Source organism: Polypterus senegalus, chromosome 10 (assembly GCF_016835505.1).
Source record: "Polypterus senegalus isolate Bchr_013 chromosome 10, ASM1683550v1, whole genome shotgun sequence".
Classification (NCBI taxonomy): Eukaryota; Metazoa; Chordata; class Cladistia; order Polypteriformes; family Polypteridae; genus Polypterus; species Polypterus senegalus.
In genome coordinates, this window is record NC_053163.1 from 62,176,932 (window position 1) to 62,194,820 (window position 17,889).

Consider the following 17,889-nt stretch of genomic DNA (forward strand, 5'->3'; position numbering starts at 1 on the left):
ATTAATAAATAGTCAAACTTGAATTTATTAAAAAAGAATAAAAACTCAATGCATCGAGTTCATTCAGTGCTTTAATTGGCATTTTCTTTCTTACCCCCAACATAGTAATATACAGTAATAGTATTAGACAAACACCTGTAAACCCCTTCTTCATAAACATATACTTCTCTATAAACAAACCACTTTCGTGAAACTGTTTTTGTTTTTTTTAACTCAGTCGATGGGGATCCTGTGAAATTTCCCACGTCTTTATGTGGTGATGTCCAGTAACTTCAATAGGTGATCGAAGGCCGGTGGGCGCGTCTCTGCTTTTTATGCGAGTTTGGGCTTTAAAACGCGCAGGCGCGTTGGCCGCTGAAGTTTTGAAAAGTTTCTCGCTAGCTTCAGTTCAGCAGTGTTAAGAAAGAGAGAGCGCACGAAGGATTGTGCTCGTTAAGCGGCCGGGACCTGTATGTGGGATATTAAAAAGGGGAATGTAACTGGTGAAACGAGCGGTGAAGACGGCCTTGTAAGTTTATTTTTTCTTTTAAAATTTCGCATGTTTATTTGTATGCGACTCTCTATTTGTCCACTTTCTTGCATGCGAGATATTTTGTGTCCATAAAACCGCTTGAGGAGTATAAAAGGTGAAAACCCCTTCGGAAAGTAGCACTTCAGTTGATAAGCGTTAAGCAGTGAAGAATTTTGTGATAATCAAAAAGAAAGAATATTAGCAGGTGCGTTTTTTAAATCATCCGTTTTTAATTGTTTCGGGTCCGTTTAGCCAAAAAAGAAAAAGAAAAAAGAAAAGGTTGCGTGTAATCTCTTTTACTTAAGTTTCAGACACATTGCATTCTCAATAGTAAAATTGATCATGAACTATTTTGCTTACAGTTGGTCGGCACTCCTTCTAACACTCTCTCTGCTTTAGAGCTGGAGTATTTTGTAAATATTCTTTTAAGGAGTGTAGTTTTTGTATTTATAGAATTTAACGTATTAAAAAAATATCTTAAACGTTGCTTAACAGTCCGGCTCAGCACAGCTTTTTTTCAGCAATACACTAATGATTAATATCTATTTACACGCACTGGCCTTTCCAAAATGTATATTTTAGTTTTGTTACAGTTCCAAAATAAAAAAAAAAATAAAACGACTGTAAGTGAACGATTGCAGTTAATGGTATCGGCGCCCCCTGTTGATATCGCTTACTGCACTAACTTTAACTTTGACGTTGAAGGAGTAAAAGCAAGTTTTGCGCAGCCTTGTGTGTTTCTTTTTAATATAGATGCATCACCCGGTATCTTGAAGGAACGTGACTTGAAAAATAAATACAGAAACCGGTTTTGGTGCCACTTTAGTTAGTTGAGTCTTTACCAGGACTTTTTAAAGTCCGGAGTGGTGTAGTTTTCACCGCTTTTTGTGGTGTTGTTTTTTTTTTTTTTCTTTTTCTTTCTTTTTTCTTTCATAAATAGCATAAAGATCTGGGGCCGTGCTAACTCGGGCAGGGCTTACCCAGTTGTTAATGAGGCTAATGGTCAGCAATTAGCGGCTGAAGCCCTGGCGTCTGCTAATTCTAAAATCACCCCTTCAGTGTTTTGACCTCGTTTAAATTATAGCATATTGCGTGTCCTTTCAATTTAAAAAAAAAACCTAAAACAGAGTGGAAAGTACCACGAGTTTCCATCAGCGATGCAATCTTACACAAACATTTGTCAGGTTTTATTTTATTGTAGATGCAAAAGTCAAAAGGGGACATGGCAAGAGGGGTTTCGTCCGATGGATTCTTGGATGTCTCAATTGTTGTGCAGATTCGTAGCTCTTCCCCGAAACTATTAACTGAAGTACTGCATCAGAATTTCATACCTTGTTTTATACTTTATACTGTCTGTCCCACTCTTTCCTTAATAGTGGGAGATATCATAAAGGTTGAGTAGAATTCGCGATCCGTCGTTTACACGGAGCTCGTATCACTGCAAACTGCTGGCTCTCTTTATCCTCCCCGAAATATTCCATACAGCTTGCAGAATAATTTTAAGGTTAGCATTTGTGTTCAAGTCAGTAATCTGATAAGACGTTAATAATGCGCTTCAGTTAACTTTGCGGACTCAGTGTTCTACACGCGGCATATTAAACGTGGAAAGCATGAAATATTAGTAATCTGTAATTATGGGCTGTTGCAGGAACTGACAAGTCTGGCAGATCCATGCCCCGCTGTCGGGGTGCACTCCGTTTGATTCATTTAGCAGACATCCAGGAATGGATCTCGGTGCCTGGGTTAGCTGTTTCCTGTCTAGCGTGGAAAATATTTGTTCGCTACTGTTTAATATTGGGTGTCAAACTTCAGCCCTTCAGCGCCAAATGTCTCCGATCTTAAATGCGAAGCACCTTCTAGTTTGATTTTCTTCTGTATATTATCTGAGAGTTGGGGTGGGTGTTTTTCTTTCACTGTCTTTCAGAAAGTACCCGGCCACAACCTGTACCGATCATTGAGCTTCAAAGTTCGCTCCTCTAATTATTTTCTTGCCATAAAACGTTAGAAAAAAAAAAATTGACAGGTACAGGCCAGTCAGCCCAACTAAGCTAGACAATCCCTTCCACTTTATTTCTCCAAATAAATTTTAAAGGTTCCTTATTTCACTCTGTATTACACTACTTTTTAAAAGTAGTGATATGAAATGAACTCTTAATAATAAAGCGTTACATTTCATTTATATAGTGCCTTTCCCATGCTCAAGGACTTTCTTTGTATCCATATTAGTTTTGTTTTAAAAATCAAGTAGTGCACTGGTATTGAAGTTGTATTAGATCTTTTTTTTTATTTGTTTATACTTAAATCCAGCAAACACATTTTATATTGTTAATGCATCTCCACTAAAACAAAAATCGGTAAAATCCAATAATGTCTGGACTTCTAATAGTTAATTTGGCTCAATTTTTATAATAAACATGCAAGTTTTTTTATTATGAAAGTAAACATGTAGTACAATAGTTGTAATGCATGGATATTTTTTTATTTTGGGGCAAATGCTTAACTCTATTAGACATGATAAACTGCGGACAGTTAATAACTACAGTCCCTCCCAGCATCCAGAATCAAATGCATTTCGTTTTGTTGGACTCATTTAATACAGATTGTTTATCTGAGTTGACTTTAACTAAAAAATGTGAGCACTGACACCAGGAATATTTGTCAACATGGTACCCCTCAGGGGCTTTATGGTTCACGCCACCATTAAAATTCACTTTACCCTTCATCCACAAACTGAACCCATTTAGTTCTGATTTAGGGCTCTGAGGAGCCACAGAATATCCTAGCAGTGTTCTATTAAAATCCTCTAAGGCGTTGATAAAGTAGAACCAGCAACATTTGTCCAGCTTAAGGGTGAATCGCATACTTGGGGAAACCAGTGGAAATTAAGGGTAAATGCATTTAAGACTGGAGCCAGGAAGCACTTCTTTATGCAAAGAGTTGAGACCCTGCAAAAAACTACTGAGACATGGAGTTGAAGCAGAAACTTTGACAACCTTTAAGAAGAATCTGGGTGAGATATTGGGATGGCTTAGCTATTAGCTAAAAAAATGGGTTTGATGGACTGAAAGATCTCGTCCCATTTGTCAAAATTTCTTATGTAAGACCCAACCCTGAAATGGGTGTCCATTCAATGAATGAAATTCCCCATCATAAGCATTCATACCAGGTCAATTCATATTCTCCACATCTGCCTTAACATCAGCTTGCTTGGAATTTATGGCAATCGCGCCTTATCCGCTAGTCTGATTTAGAATACTTGTATCTTCCAACACAAGACATGCATAAACATGTAGAAAGCACAGCCATCTTCTCGCACTGGCCGTCATGCTTTACCAATGCTGTGCTACACAGTTCTTTATGAACATTTATTTTGGGGAAACTGATTCCATGTCCTGTTTAAAGTTAACTTCCTGCAGTTAAATGAGTCCAAAACTGAAGTCCTTCTGTTTGGTCGAGGTGATCTTGGATTCAGGTGTTAAATTTAACAAATGGATGAAAGTATTTTTTTTTCTATCTCGGGGTGATCAATAAAGCCAAGCAGTTTTTGTCCTTTAATGACCTACAAAAGCTCATTCATGCTATTGTCATGTCTCATTTGGATTATTGTAATGCCCTATACATTGGGTATCCCATACAAAATTGTCTTTCCTGCAGCTGATGAAGGAAAAAAAAAAAAAAAGGATCAGATATTCGTGTATGTTTTTAAAGCTCTACATAGATCTGCTCCACCGTACTTAGCTGATCTACTTGTTTCATATTTGTCAGCCAGGCAGCTGAGGTCTTCAGATCAGCTACTGCTTACTGACCCCATGTGCACAATTGAAGCAGAGGTTCAATCACGACTTTGGTGGTTGGTCCTAAATTGTGGAACGGTTTGCCCCCTCGTAACAAGATCTGCTCCCACACTTCATAGTTTTAAGTTTCTCTTAAAAAAAAAGCACTTTTATTCACTTGCTTTTTATTTTATGAGCTTGAGTGTTTAAATCTTGCTGTTGTTTATACTGTTCATTTTATGGATGTATTTCACTTTACGTAATTTTACATAAGCTGTTTGTATGTTGGTGTGTGTGCTCATGTATGTATAATTTTGTTTTTAATAATTCATTATCTGGCTTTTATTTCCTACAATTAGCCTTTATTCTCTGTAAAGCACGTTTGTCAACTTGGTTTTTTTTTAATGCGCTATATACAACAACAAAACCTAATTAATTCCAGGCCAAATATCCACTTGTTCTCTTATTTCCTAGAAGAGTTCTTCCTTCATGGACTCTGGTATGCTTTCCTGTGCACTGCTTCTCCTGTTTTCATTTTTCTTGTGTCCCACAGAACATGTTGTCCTTTTGTGTGAGGCTATTTCTAAGCCCTGTACTGTCTGTCAGTATTACCTTGCTGTCTCTGCTTGCAGTAATCTTTTAATTTTACTCTTTGCGTAATGCTGCTATTGTAATCTTGTTTGATCTGTTTTGTTTTGTGATATGCATTTGATAGCAGTCTGCATATTGCTTTTGCAGAAGGCCTACATTTGTACTTAGGATTTGCATTTAGGTTACTTGCAGAGACCGAAATAATGTTTTTAAACGGAGGGTAATGTTCAGCATAAGTTAGCACTTGTCTGATCTAATTCATTACAGTGTTGTTTGCTTCCACAGAAAAGTGCCTGTACCAGATTTACGTTTTTGAAATGAAGATACTATGCCTGCACAGTGTGAAGTGACGATGAGAGGGCACCCCTTGCCATAATGCTGATTAACGTTAATGTTTGCGTCAAGGAAAGCCGCTTGCATGGAGTCTCTGGGCCACCCTGTGAGAAGAGCCCACAACTGACTGAGATTACCATTAAACTGATGGAAACGGGGAGCAACCCTGCACCCCTTCCATTACCTTCTCACTCGGAAAGTCCTCTCCAGTCTGCTCCACCACCTCCCCCATTACTTGCTCCTCCGCCCCCTCCACCACCTCCACCACCTCCTCCCCCTTTTGCTCCCCCTCCTCCTACTGGATCTCCCTTTACTCGTGTGGATGTGACTCGACGATCGAGACTCAGGAATTTTAACTGGGATGCAATTCCCAAGGATCGCATTGTGGGAAGAAAGAGTCTTTGGAACTCTGTGCATGATGACTTCCAGATTGATGTTACTAGCATGGAGGAACTTTTTGGGAGAAAGGAGGCCAATGCAGAGATGACCCGTGCCTCACGGAGGAGTATGCACTCCCGATCGTCAATGGATCCTAGTGCTGACAAGGTAAATGGCTCTTATGATTGTACCTGTCATCTTTTATAAGGTGTCAGGCAGGACTGGTCTATTTTGCACATTTTGGTGTTAAGTCATAGAAGGCAAATATTTTATGAGAAGCAGTTATTTTGTGTGAATTTATTGGTCGGTATTCTTGTTTTAAGTTGTATTTTTTTCTGATGCCCAGTTTTCCAATAACCTTTCCTAGAAGTTAGCAATGCCCTCAAGGTGGCTAGCTCATTTCTATAAATTGTGACATGTATTGGATTATTTGACCTGCTTAGCTATTAAAGCTGTCTAACTACTGTAGAGCCATGATTTATTTTTTTAGGGTGTTCATCTGTATTGCTTTCTTAAAAGTATATCACAACTTTGTTCCGCTGTCTAGTTTAGGGGATAAATGGTTGGTTCTGTCAAGGATTGCATTCTAAAGTCAATAGACACAAAAGAGTGAGTGATGTGTAGGCCTGTTCTAGTTAGACAATTAGCTGCCTCAATGTGGTGACACATGTTTTTTGTATAAATGCATTTATTTTTCTTCCCTGATGGCAAAGTGTGAACAATGAATCACAGCACCCTTCATTTTGGTAAAACATTATCAAGCAGTAGGGATTGAAATATTAAAGAATACACAAACACTAAACTCGGTTGTTCCATCCATGTTGCAGCAAAGTTGCTCCTGCGTTTTGCAAGCTTGTTTTAGTGAATAGTATTCTTCCAAGCGATGACCAGAGTGTTTAGCAGTAATAAGATTGTCATATGCACAGAGTAGTGTGATCGTCTTACTTTTCTAACCTTACTGTTTTTTTTGACAACCTCACTAGTTAGCATCGGTAAGAATACAGTAATAAAGATTTGTTACTGCTTAACGCAACTACTTTTTTTTTTTTTTATCATTTCAAACTAAATGATAAAGAGACAGAATCTTACTGAGGCTTTCTCCTGGCATCGCTTCAAAAAGATATCCGTTACATTATAAACTGTCTGTGAGCAGTGTTAAAATGCATTCGCCACAAAGCTTCATCAGACCGTGAGCAAGAAGCAGCTGCGAAGTCTGCATAGGCAGATGTGTGACTCGGCATGCAAGTGTCACATCGAAGTGGTTACAAAAAGCAGACTGGCGGGGGTCCATTGGAATTTAAGGGTTAAGTTTATGACCAGCTGCATCTTAAATTTTGGTACTCGTGCGTCAATGTTAATAGTCTCGTTCTTAATCTTGAAGAACAGCAACTCTAAGCAGGTCAAATATTTTTGCGGGGTCTGGTTCTCGAATGGAAAACATCACCTGCATGGGAATCCATTCTTCTAGTTACATCTTGGTGACCATGAATGGGAGAGTTTATTTCTAAGTTTAAATTTAGCCCATTTTAGCTTAGTGATTTAGCCCACTTTGTTTCCTTTGCCTGCTAGATAGATGTGTGTCCATATTAATCTAATTTCCTGTAATCTGCTATAATCACTATATATATTATCAGGCTTGGAAAACAAAGGAATTGTAAACCCACTTAGTGTGTTGAAGAAAATTTAAATATATTTTAGTCCATATTTGAAGTTAAGAAATGTAATTTGATTTCATCCCTGATACCTTTTTAATATTCCCTCTTTTGAAAATACTGTTTAAAGTGCCCGTCTCTCTCATGCTTTCTCAATCTGGGCCCCCAAGGGCATTAAAAAAAAAAATTAAAAGTAAAATGAAAACATTAACAGTTGTGACCAATATGGAAAAAAGACATTGGGCTCCAAAGTGTTATGCATCTCTTTTTGTGGTTATTTGTTCAGGGCTGGATTATCAACCCACCCTGCACTCCTTGCTGTGAATCACAAGCCTTTCCTTCTCTGCCTTACATCATTCATTCTCCACCTTTTGATTTCATAAGTCTGGTTTGCGTGAATTGTGTGTTTTAACTGTTAGCATTAATGAATAAATGTGATCCTGTCTGCTCCTTAAAGAAAATCTGAAGGACAACAATGAATGCATTGCCTAATCTGTTGTGCTAGTTATTTTAGGTGGAGTCTCTTGCCAAAACGCTGCTGTGTATTAATGTATTAAGCTGAATATGTGGTCAAAGCTAGAATTCCTCTTGGAAAAGAGGGGTACAAGTCTGGTGTAGTTGGGCTCGGTGCATAACAATGTGATGTTTTGCTTGCTAGTAGTGTGTTTTTTATATATGTATATGCATGCTTAGTTTATATGTGAGCTGTTTGCCCTGAAGATTGTGCATTGATTTGCATGAGCAATTTACTGAAATACTAATTCTTGATTAGAACAGCCCTAGTGCTGTATTCTTTTGAAATTAAGCATTTTGATTGCTGTCTTTATGCTTCAGAAAATGTTACATTTGTCGCTTGTTTGCAGCTCAACACCCTTGTGTACACATCTTGCAGCACCAGAAATGTCTGTGCTTAGCTGCAACAGTCAAGGTGTCCTTTGTTCCAAGGGCATTCTAAGTGTGCCCTTTTAAAAACATGACAAAGCATGTTTTATGTGGATTCTAGTCTAGTACGCATTTTATCCTATTGACTGTTTTTCTTTTATTTTGTAAAAGAGTACTTTTTTTTTTTTTTTTCTAAGTACTAAAATACACTGTACTTGTAAACATTAATGATCTTAAGAATACCTTATTGCCATACATGTAGGCATTGTGAGAACAGTGAGGCAGTATCAGGTTATACCTCGTATTCCCCTGAGATTAGTTGCTTTGAGTTACTTTATTAAAAGTGACAAATAATCACACTAATCATCTGGACAATTGAGCCAGCAATCGTTAAGCCACTGAGCCACTTTGGTTATGACGTTGATAATGAGATATGTAACATACAATTGGAGCTCTGGCCAGCCACATGATATACTTGGGGTCACCTCACAAATCAGAAATGGGGACAATTGAGCCTGTAATCTTGTAACTTAGTCCACTTCCTTTAGCTCCTTGACCACTTTGCTTATGACATTGTAGCAAAGGGCATCAGTGGCCTGGTGAACAAGTTCTAGAACTCATTCTCGCCTGTTACTCAGTTATTAGCACACTAGCAAAGACCCAATGAGATTGTTATATATTATGTCATAATTTACTTTTAATGATCACCAGGCCATATTTAAACTGTTGAATTCAAAATCTGGTGTGGAATGATATTGCTGTAGTTGGTGCTGTTGCCTTGTCAGCAAAACTTGCTTGATTTGAATTGTAATTGAATGGGTTGTGTGTGTGTGTGTGTGTGTATTTACGCATCAGTTAAGGCTTAAATCTCTTTAGTTAAGAGTAGGGACAGTTTGAAGGCCCAATACATGCCTTCAAAACTGACTCAATTGAAATATTATTATTTAAAGGTGTTGTACTAATTCACATGGAAGATGGCTAAATTTTGAGCTCACTGGATATCTGTTCCTACATAACTTAATGCAACTAAAAATGTCTTCTATGGATATGAGTTAAAGTTTGAACATTTTTGGGTGTTATTAACTGAGGAGTACCTTTTTTACAAATGAACCAGCATTTTTGCTTTTTTTTTTTTTTTAAAAACTGAATTTCAAGTGTGTGATCACTAGCAAGAACAGGAAATGGTGGATGCTAACCTGTGTCTTTTAAACTGGTAAAATTCCACTCTCCTTTTACTCTTCCCATGGTTTCAAGTAAATAGGTTTTTTAGAGAAAAGTACTTAATGCTATTTTTTTCCCACTCCTTCATTTCATCTTAATTTTTTTTTCTTTGCTCTTTCCTGTCGTTTTGGCGCAGACGTTTTTCATCCAGCTGTATCCACCTTCTTTTCAGTGAATAAGAAATTCAGGTTTTCTTTATTAATACTTGACATGCTTGTACATGATGGTTATGATAATGGTAGTGTTGAAAGCTGCTCGTCTCCCTTGCCACACATACACACCCTTATTTCTTGTGTAATTTGATTTCAGGTGTCTTTGTTGGATGCAAAGAGAAGCATGAATATCGGAATATTTCTCAAGCAGTTTAAGAGGTAAGACCCTGTCAGTGCACACTCCTGTGTAACCTGAAACGTAGAGTGCACAAGTATATGTACTGTATCGGATGTGGAATTTGATACATTTCTGTCTTTTTTTTTGAATTACACAAAAATGGTTTGGCAGGAAGCCATTGTCTTGAACTCTCCTCCATCCCCTTTTAAAGATGGATCAAGTAGGGAAAAATTGAAACCTGATACAGGAAATTCTTTCCTTGTTTGCTTATTTGATTAAGTAGTTAAACAATTATTTGTTCATTAAAAACATATGTCTACATCTCCAATTTTTAATTGTAAGATAGTATGAGACACATACACACTTGACTGTGTAAAATGTGGGTGAATGTGTGCGTGCTACATGATTCATTGCCAGCACATAAGAATGCTATTTGCAGAAAAAGGAATGAACAAGGCAAGTATAGTGGCTTTTGTATATTAACCATGATCCATCATAGCTTTACTGTTCTCTGTGTGTGTATATATTATATGTGTATATGTATATATGTGTATATATGCGTGTATGTGTGTGTGTGTCTGTATGCCATAATTCAGTAGGAACTTGAACTTTTTTTTCCTTCAGTCTTGCAAACTCACCACTGTAAGAATTTAAGGCTTAAAATTATAGATGCCACATTATGTGGTTAGAGCACGTAACATTATTTGGCGTCCTAAACTTTACAGTAAACCTCTGAATTGAATGTTTTTATTTCATTACTGGATCTTGTGGCTCACCTGTGCTCTACTTGTAAGTAGGCATATTTTGTGGTAAAAATACTTATCATGCAGGCTGCTAAATAGCTTATTTTGTCAGCATTTAAAATCGATGTCTCAATACTAAAGTTTTCTTCCTGTGCTGATTGCCATACATCATTCTTTCTAGTGGTCTTTGATCTGGTATTTTAAAAAGATAAAAATAGTGCTTGCCGAGTCTTGAGTGGAACCAAATGTAATGAGTGTTTTGGCCTTCAATGGGCTGGCCACAACAGAGTCCTGACAGACTCGGGCTATTGCTCTTCAAAACTTTGGTAGTTGTATGCTAAGCTGTGAACTTCAACAGCCAGGTTGACTTCTTTCTTCTTTGCTACCGGTTATTTCATTTGCTTCCGATTTCCTTGTTTACCCCAAGGCAAGATCATTCCAATCATTGTGAACACTTGCTCAATTTTGTGACTGCTTGTGTGGCACTTCATTAGGCATACTATTCAAGTTGGTAATGCAGCTCTAAAAGAACTATCACACATGGGGTCCTCTGTCTCGCATCTATTGATATATTGGCTCAAGTCTCAGCCTAGTATCGACCTTATTTGTTATTGAATGATGAGGTTTTCTGTCTAAGATCAAATTATAGACATGTACTGTAGGGAGATCCAAAATACTGAATGCGTACTTTTTAGAAGAAAAACAGTAATGCTAAAATTTCAACAAGTACAATTTTATTTTTAAGCCATAGTGAAATAAACTTTTTGTTTAAGATAAGCATATAATACAGCTAACTGTTGTAAATTTTTAATATTTAACATCTAGATACATCCCAGTTTGTTCAACTATGCAGTCTATTGTCTTTGTTCTTGGCAACTGACAAGTCTAGCTTGACTAAGTTTTTAAACATTAGAAGTAGGGTTTTTGTTTTTTACAAAAATTACATTTTGGCCCATTCACGGTTCAGTCTGCTCCTTATCTACAGCTCTTGAAGCTGCGCTAAACAGCCCTTCTCTGACCACACTGGTACATAATGCTGACGGAAGCTTTTGTACTAAAGAAGCCAAGGAAGGAAATTAAATTTATATTGCTTGCCCAGTAGTGGAGGACACCCTCTGATCTCAGGATATTTGGTTCAGATAGATACGTCTGCACTTAAAAAATTAAAGTTCAAGTGTGTTGTGTGCATAGTAGAGTCAAATTCTTACATGTCTCATTGTTGGTTTTGGTATAATACCAATGAAAGATGCACATTGTGATGTTAAGACATGGTTTTTTTTTTGTACTTTTTTGGCTCATCGTGCACCAGGAAGCTATGTGCTTATGAACCGTACACTGTTGTGTAAAACATGTATGCACTGCAGGCAACACTTAAAAATCTAGCCCTTCACAAAAACGGGAACCTCTGCTCTCGCAAAGTGACTTACAGAAAGTATTAGGACACTGTCAAGCCATCCAGGTGTCAAATTGTTGAATTTCCCCTGACCAAATAGTGAAATAGTGTCATCAGAACAAACCGACAAGTACAACCTATGAGAGCAGGTCATTTTTAAGTAAGCTCTTGCAGTGTAGATAAATGGAGACACCAAGAGTCTTTACGTTCAGACTGTCAGAACAATCATCACTATTTGAATGTAATTTGAGACGGTTTGAAAAAATTCTTTAAGGTGAACAGACGAACACTGCCATTCAAAGGAGAGCTTTTTTTTTTTTTTTTTTTTTTGCTATGCTGCAATACTTCAGCATTTTGCAGGTGTTTCACAATCGCATTTTTTAAATCATTTTTAATTGTCAGTTTGAATTGTCATTTATAAAACTGGCATTTGCTGCGCTGCTCTACTTTTTGGTTAAAGGCTAAACTATAAAAGTATAATTTAGCTCCTGATCTTCTCCAGTTTCACTCTTGAACCTAGGATTTCTGATTTGCTAATGTTTTATATTAAAACCATTCAGCTTTTGTTTGTAATGGAGGGTTATTTCCTTTCTCATTAAACATAGTGTAATAAACTATATATTATAATTATTATGTTAATATTATTCTAATTTTAAATATATATATTTATATAAAACTCAGTATGTGTGTCTCGAACTGCAGGTCTGACATTATGGTTATTGTCTGTTTTTACATGCATTTTTATTACTCTTAATATTTTTTATTTATTTTTTTGTATCGGTATACTGCTGCTGGTTTATGTGAATTTCCCCTTGGGAGTAATAAAGTATCTATCTATCTTAGTGGTAAATATCTGCTCTATTACTGATTTTCTTTTCCTTATTATAACAACTTTGAAAATGCTCTTTAAAATTTCGATTTTAGTGTCAGGAGAGCATACTTTGCTACATCAACCAACATATGTCATTATGAAGATAGTGGTTTGACACAATCCCTAAAGCAAAGGCAAAATGAAAAATAAGTCGGAGTGGGGGGAATCCCGTTTAATTTAATCCTGTATGTTATTCTTTGACCACTGGTGTCCCACTCTACACATTTATGAAATTGGGCTTCTCTGCACACTTGATCAACTTTATAGAAGCTGGCTTTTTTATTTTGCTGTGTGTTGTTTGTACTTATTAGCTGAATTAGGTTCCAGTTAATGAAAGTGTTTGCCAGATAAACGTAAAATGAGGAGTGAATACTTAGTGATCATTAAAATGCAACATTTAGTACATTCAGCAACTCCATTTGTGAACAATGAATAGACTCCACATGCCTTGAAGTCCATGCCCATCTAATTTATACAACTCGTCTCTTTTGCACCCAAGAACCAGTAAGGCATATAGTTAAGTAGAGGCCTGCTGAAGGAGACAGGTTGTCGGGACAAAATTAACGCTTGCGTTCAATGTGTTTAAGAAGTTTAAAAAAAAAAAAAAGTTTGCATGGATTTTGTATATTTGCATTACAGGAACATGAAGTGTTTCATTTCCACTTTTCTCTTTGATCATGTTTGGAGAAATCATGTTCTTGTAAGGGCTGTGTCAGTACACAAATCATAAGCACCACATACTTGACAGACACACCATGAGGAAAACTGTTAATAATAATAATAATAATAATGCATACAGAGACCCGTTTAATACAAATGTACTGTACATGCAGTAGCGCTTAAACATTTAAGTTCAGATATGTTTTGATATATTTACCATACTTAAGTTTAATATGAGTATACAAACCCTAATTTTGACAATCCTACTTTTACATGTTTTACAAATTTAAAAGAGAATATACTAGAGCTTGCTTTTTTTTTTTTTTTTAGTTCTTTATCATTCTCATTGTTTACTACTATATACATGTAAACTGTTCAAAAATAGAAACTGGCTTAATCTAGAAGTGATTCATCTGATGTTTAAATTGCTAGTTTTGATATTGATAAAATCTGCACCTCCTCAATCTCCCTCTCCCTCTATATAGATAGATATATATATATATAGATAGATATAGAGAGAGATAGATATAAAATATATAGAGAGAGATATAGATAGATCGATCTCTAAATCAATCATAGCAGCAACAAAGCAGTGCATACATATGTAAAACGAAAGATCTCATACAGGCAGCGTTGTCAGTCTTTACTGAGGAAATCTCTTCACTCTGTGGAGTTGGCAAAGATTTATTTTGTGATGTATACATTTTCCATTAGTTGCTAGCATAAGAATGTATTTGTTAGTTTGTCCTTAGGGGTGTCTCCACATAAGGCTTGGCTGTGGCCAAAACCTGATTATGTATTTTGCTGTACCGGGTGGTCCTCTAGCAAATAATGTTCATAGTGGTAACATGAAGCAGAGTAAAAACTTAGAATTTTACTGAAAATGTTACAGGGGTTTATGATATAATCTATTCCAACTTCAAATTTGTATGTGACAGCTCTTTATTTAATTTTGTGTCCTAGAGTAGCTCTTGAACACAAATATGATAGACCTAATGAAACCTGACTGGTATGCATGCACCACGTTTAGTATAGTTGGCATCCATTTCTCCAACAAAAAATGGACATCTAAGTAGTGCTTTTATTTTTATATATAAAACTACTGCAGACTGTTCCCACCTTTTTGTATTGCAGTATTTGTTCAGCACTTGAAAAACCAAACGCTGTAAAGACTGAGCCAGTACTGAGTATTAGTACCTAGGGGATGATATCTGATCAATTTGAATAGTATTCAAGCGTCCCCAATCCTTTTATCTTCTAAACTTGTGTATGTTTAGGTTTGCAGTAAGCCAAAACACATCTCGGCAACATCTGACATAAGGAGCTAGCCTTGGACAAAGGTGGTCAGCCTACACTAAATGTGATTAATTTTTGGTGGGACTATAGCTCAACAGGTAGTTTCCGATGAGACTTGGGTTTCTTCTTTTGGACTAGACAAGTTTTCATGAAGTTTTATTATTTTCTCTGTATTAATGTTGGATTTTAAATACTAACTACAGCACCCTATTAATCAATTTATGATAGTTGTTGACTCTGCATTAGCACCTTTTGAAAATGTGTTGGTGTGTGCACTGTTGTAGGCTAAAGTTGTGTGTTTTGTTTTTATTTTTCTGCTTTTGCCAGTGTTACTTAATTGGTGCTAACAAAGGCAGAACCTGTAGTGACAAAGGTCATTTCAAAGAGTTGTTGACTCAGTGGATGGGCATGGAGAACTAGAAAGCAGTGATCTAAGCCATTTAATAATTCTCAGCTCTCCTGTTTTTGTAGAGAGGTACAACAGTGTGATGTGGCAATTGATTTGCCCTGCACCAACCTTGGGACAATTAACGATCAAAGTACTTTGCAGTGAAAACAGGAAGTCTCTAAGAACATTAAGCTTTGATTATGCGGATGTACTATTAAAGGCACCGGATTTTTATTTTGACACATTGGTAAACATTTGAGTGCTGCTACTTGGTGAGCACTGTTTGTGGTCCTTCTCGGAACCCCTTTAGCGTGTTTTGCCTTTAACTGAGATTTTAAGACTCTTTAAAAAGGTAGTTTTGGAGAAAGCAGGCATGTAATTTTGGAATTCTTTGAACATTTAGTGTGGACTATATTCCCCCCCCATTCTAAACTATTATCTCTCACATCCTACTTCTAACAATATGGATAACATGAAGGCCATAACTTCATCTGTCACTCTAGATGTGTTCTTCCGAATCCTACCAAAATAACATTTTTTGATGTATATCTTGTGACTACAGCTGTTAGCATTCCTGGGCAGAATTCACCATGGCCGCACCTGTTTGCACCCTAAAAGAGAATCTCTAACCTTAGCTCCAAGCGCATTATCTTGTTTTAAGTGAAATTTTTTATTTTATTGCTGATAAAAATGCATTTTGACCCCCTGTTTAATCTTTTCATTTTAAAAAATGGTTGTGCAATTTTCAGTGTTGCTTGATTGCTCAGCTCTTAGATATGACAGGCACAGAGAGGTGTTGGCTTTTTAACTTGCATGTAGCTGTTGCCGCCGTTCTGTTTGCTTTATACTGAAGGCCCACTGCTTGGCACGCACGCTTCATTGTAAGCATAAGATTAATCATCATCATTCACAAATGAGCAGATATTACCTGAAATGTTGAAGTTGCCTTGATTACTACTTGCATGTCTGTTTCTTGGCATGACCATTTAGTTGTAAAGACATTTTGATTTACTACAGAATGCCTTTATTCAAGTAGCTTTTTCTGCTTAATTTACCTGCAATGGATATAGGCTAAAGGTTTTTTTGTGCATGTGTAATGGATTGAGTTATATTCTCATTTTGCAAAGAGAGAATTCCCACAATTTATTGTGAAGTTTTGGATTGATAGGCATGTATTAAGAAAGTATCCAGAAAGTGTCAAGAATCACAAGAGTCCATGTGAATTGCTTGGTGCAGTCCTATTTATAATTACCATAAATTTAACACATTGGCATATGTGAGATGAAAGCCATATTGCAAAACCTTGACATCCCTGCATATGATATACCAAAATAGAGTGAACCAGTAAAAAGAAACTTGGGTAATAATAAATGTAAACCTTGAAAAAGATTGACCATTCTTTTAAAGTTTAGGAAATAATTTGAAAAAAGTAAAAGTTGGAACTATGTGGCAATGAGAAGACCACCTCAGCCAAGCCAGCGAGCAAGTTATTGACCTTTTCCATATCACCAGACGTGACCATGGATTGAATACCTCACTGAATGCTAGCTGTTTTGCAAAGCAGCTGCTAATTTTATTCATCTATTTCAAATTTTCGGTTTTATTTTGTGAATGTCTTGGAAAAGGTCTTTTTTGAGTTCACAATTTCAACTATTGCTGCAGTCATTGTGTTTTGTAGCTCGAGGAAGATGTGGACCAATGCAGAAGCACGGAGTCCCTATAGACCTGTTTTAGGTTTGCGTTTACTCTGCCTCTTGTGGTCAGACTTTTTAGTACAAAAGGCCAAAAAAGTCTACCATAAGCATCTCATTTCTTTTAGGAATGACATGGATAGATTCTTCTCCAAAAAAAATAAGCATTATTATTATGTAATCAATTTTTAAAATAACAGTATAATAATTGTCATAAATATGCTTTAGTAAACAGTGATTTTAAAAAAAGACGTTTCTTACCGAAACTGACTAACTTGAACTAACAATTTCCCGTCAGTAGATAAAGGTTCCTGTTGATAAGGGCAAATCAGTGCAGTTTGATTGGCCAGAAAACACAGCCTGATATTTACAGTAAAAGGTAGGAGACCAGCCAACCAGACAAAGCTAGCATGAGGTCTTTAATGGTCCGAGCTTAAACTCCCATCAAAAGCTTTGTTCCATCTGTTTATATAGTACTTGAAAGAAATCTATTTTGTTGCTTGTTCCCTCCAAGATATGTGGCCTGTTCAGTATAGGTCTTTATACCAAAAGCATAAGTTACTTTAAAATGATAAAGGCTTAATTATGCTTAATGATGGTGTTACTTCCTAGTAATCCATTTACTTTTAAAGGCAACTGCAGTAAATAACATGACAAACTTCCAGTCAATTTGCTGACAATTTATTTATTTATTTTTTTTTAAATGGTGGGAGTACTTTTTCTTAATGTTTTTTATTCACTCAGACATGACTGGCTTAATACTGGCTAGGCTTTGATTCTGTCACCCTTTACAATTCTCTGTGCAGAAATGTCTATGTAATATCCTGCCAAAACACTGAATCATAATGTCAAGCTTTGGCACACATTCAAAAATGCAGAATCCAAGCCTTTCCCAATGTTGTAAAATTACCACTTAGCTTTAAAACAAATAGTTGAATAAAAAGCTATAAACGTTACTTTATATCAGAACTTGCTGGCCTGTCCATATTGTCCGTAAATCGCTGATAAATTGGAATTCGTGGTACTGATCCTCAAAATGACTTGCAGAATCTGTATGTATTCAATATGTTTGGCAGGACAGTGCTACTTTTACAGGTTACTTTATTGTATTCTAGTAAGTTATATTCAGTATTAATCTGTGCGTGTGTGTTATGTAAATGATGTGTGGTTATCTGC

General features: G+C 36.4%; 1 protein-coding gene across 2 annotated transcripts in view; it reads left to right on the plus strand.

Moving 5' to 3' along the window:
- The first annotated feature begins 362 nt into the window (after positions 1-362).
- Positions 363-17,889, plus strand: part of fhdc2 (FH2 domain containing 2) — a 33,109-nt gene continuing 15,582 nt past the window's right edge. The window contains exons 1-3 of one of the 2 annotated variants that reach the window (XM_039765843.1): positions 363-508; positions 5,143-5,754; positions 9,651-9,712. In XM_039765843.1, the coding sequence (XP_039621777.1) occupies positions 5,251-5,754; positions 9,651-9,712 (566 nt within the window). In that variant the 5' untranslated portion in view covers positions 363-508; positions 5,143-5,250. The remainder of the gene's footprint in view (positions 509-5,142; positions 5,755-9,650; positions 9,713-17,889) is intronic. The other variant, XM_039765842.1, reaches the window with a different exon arrangement.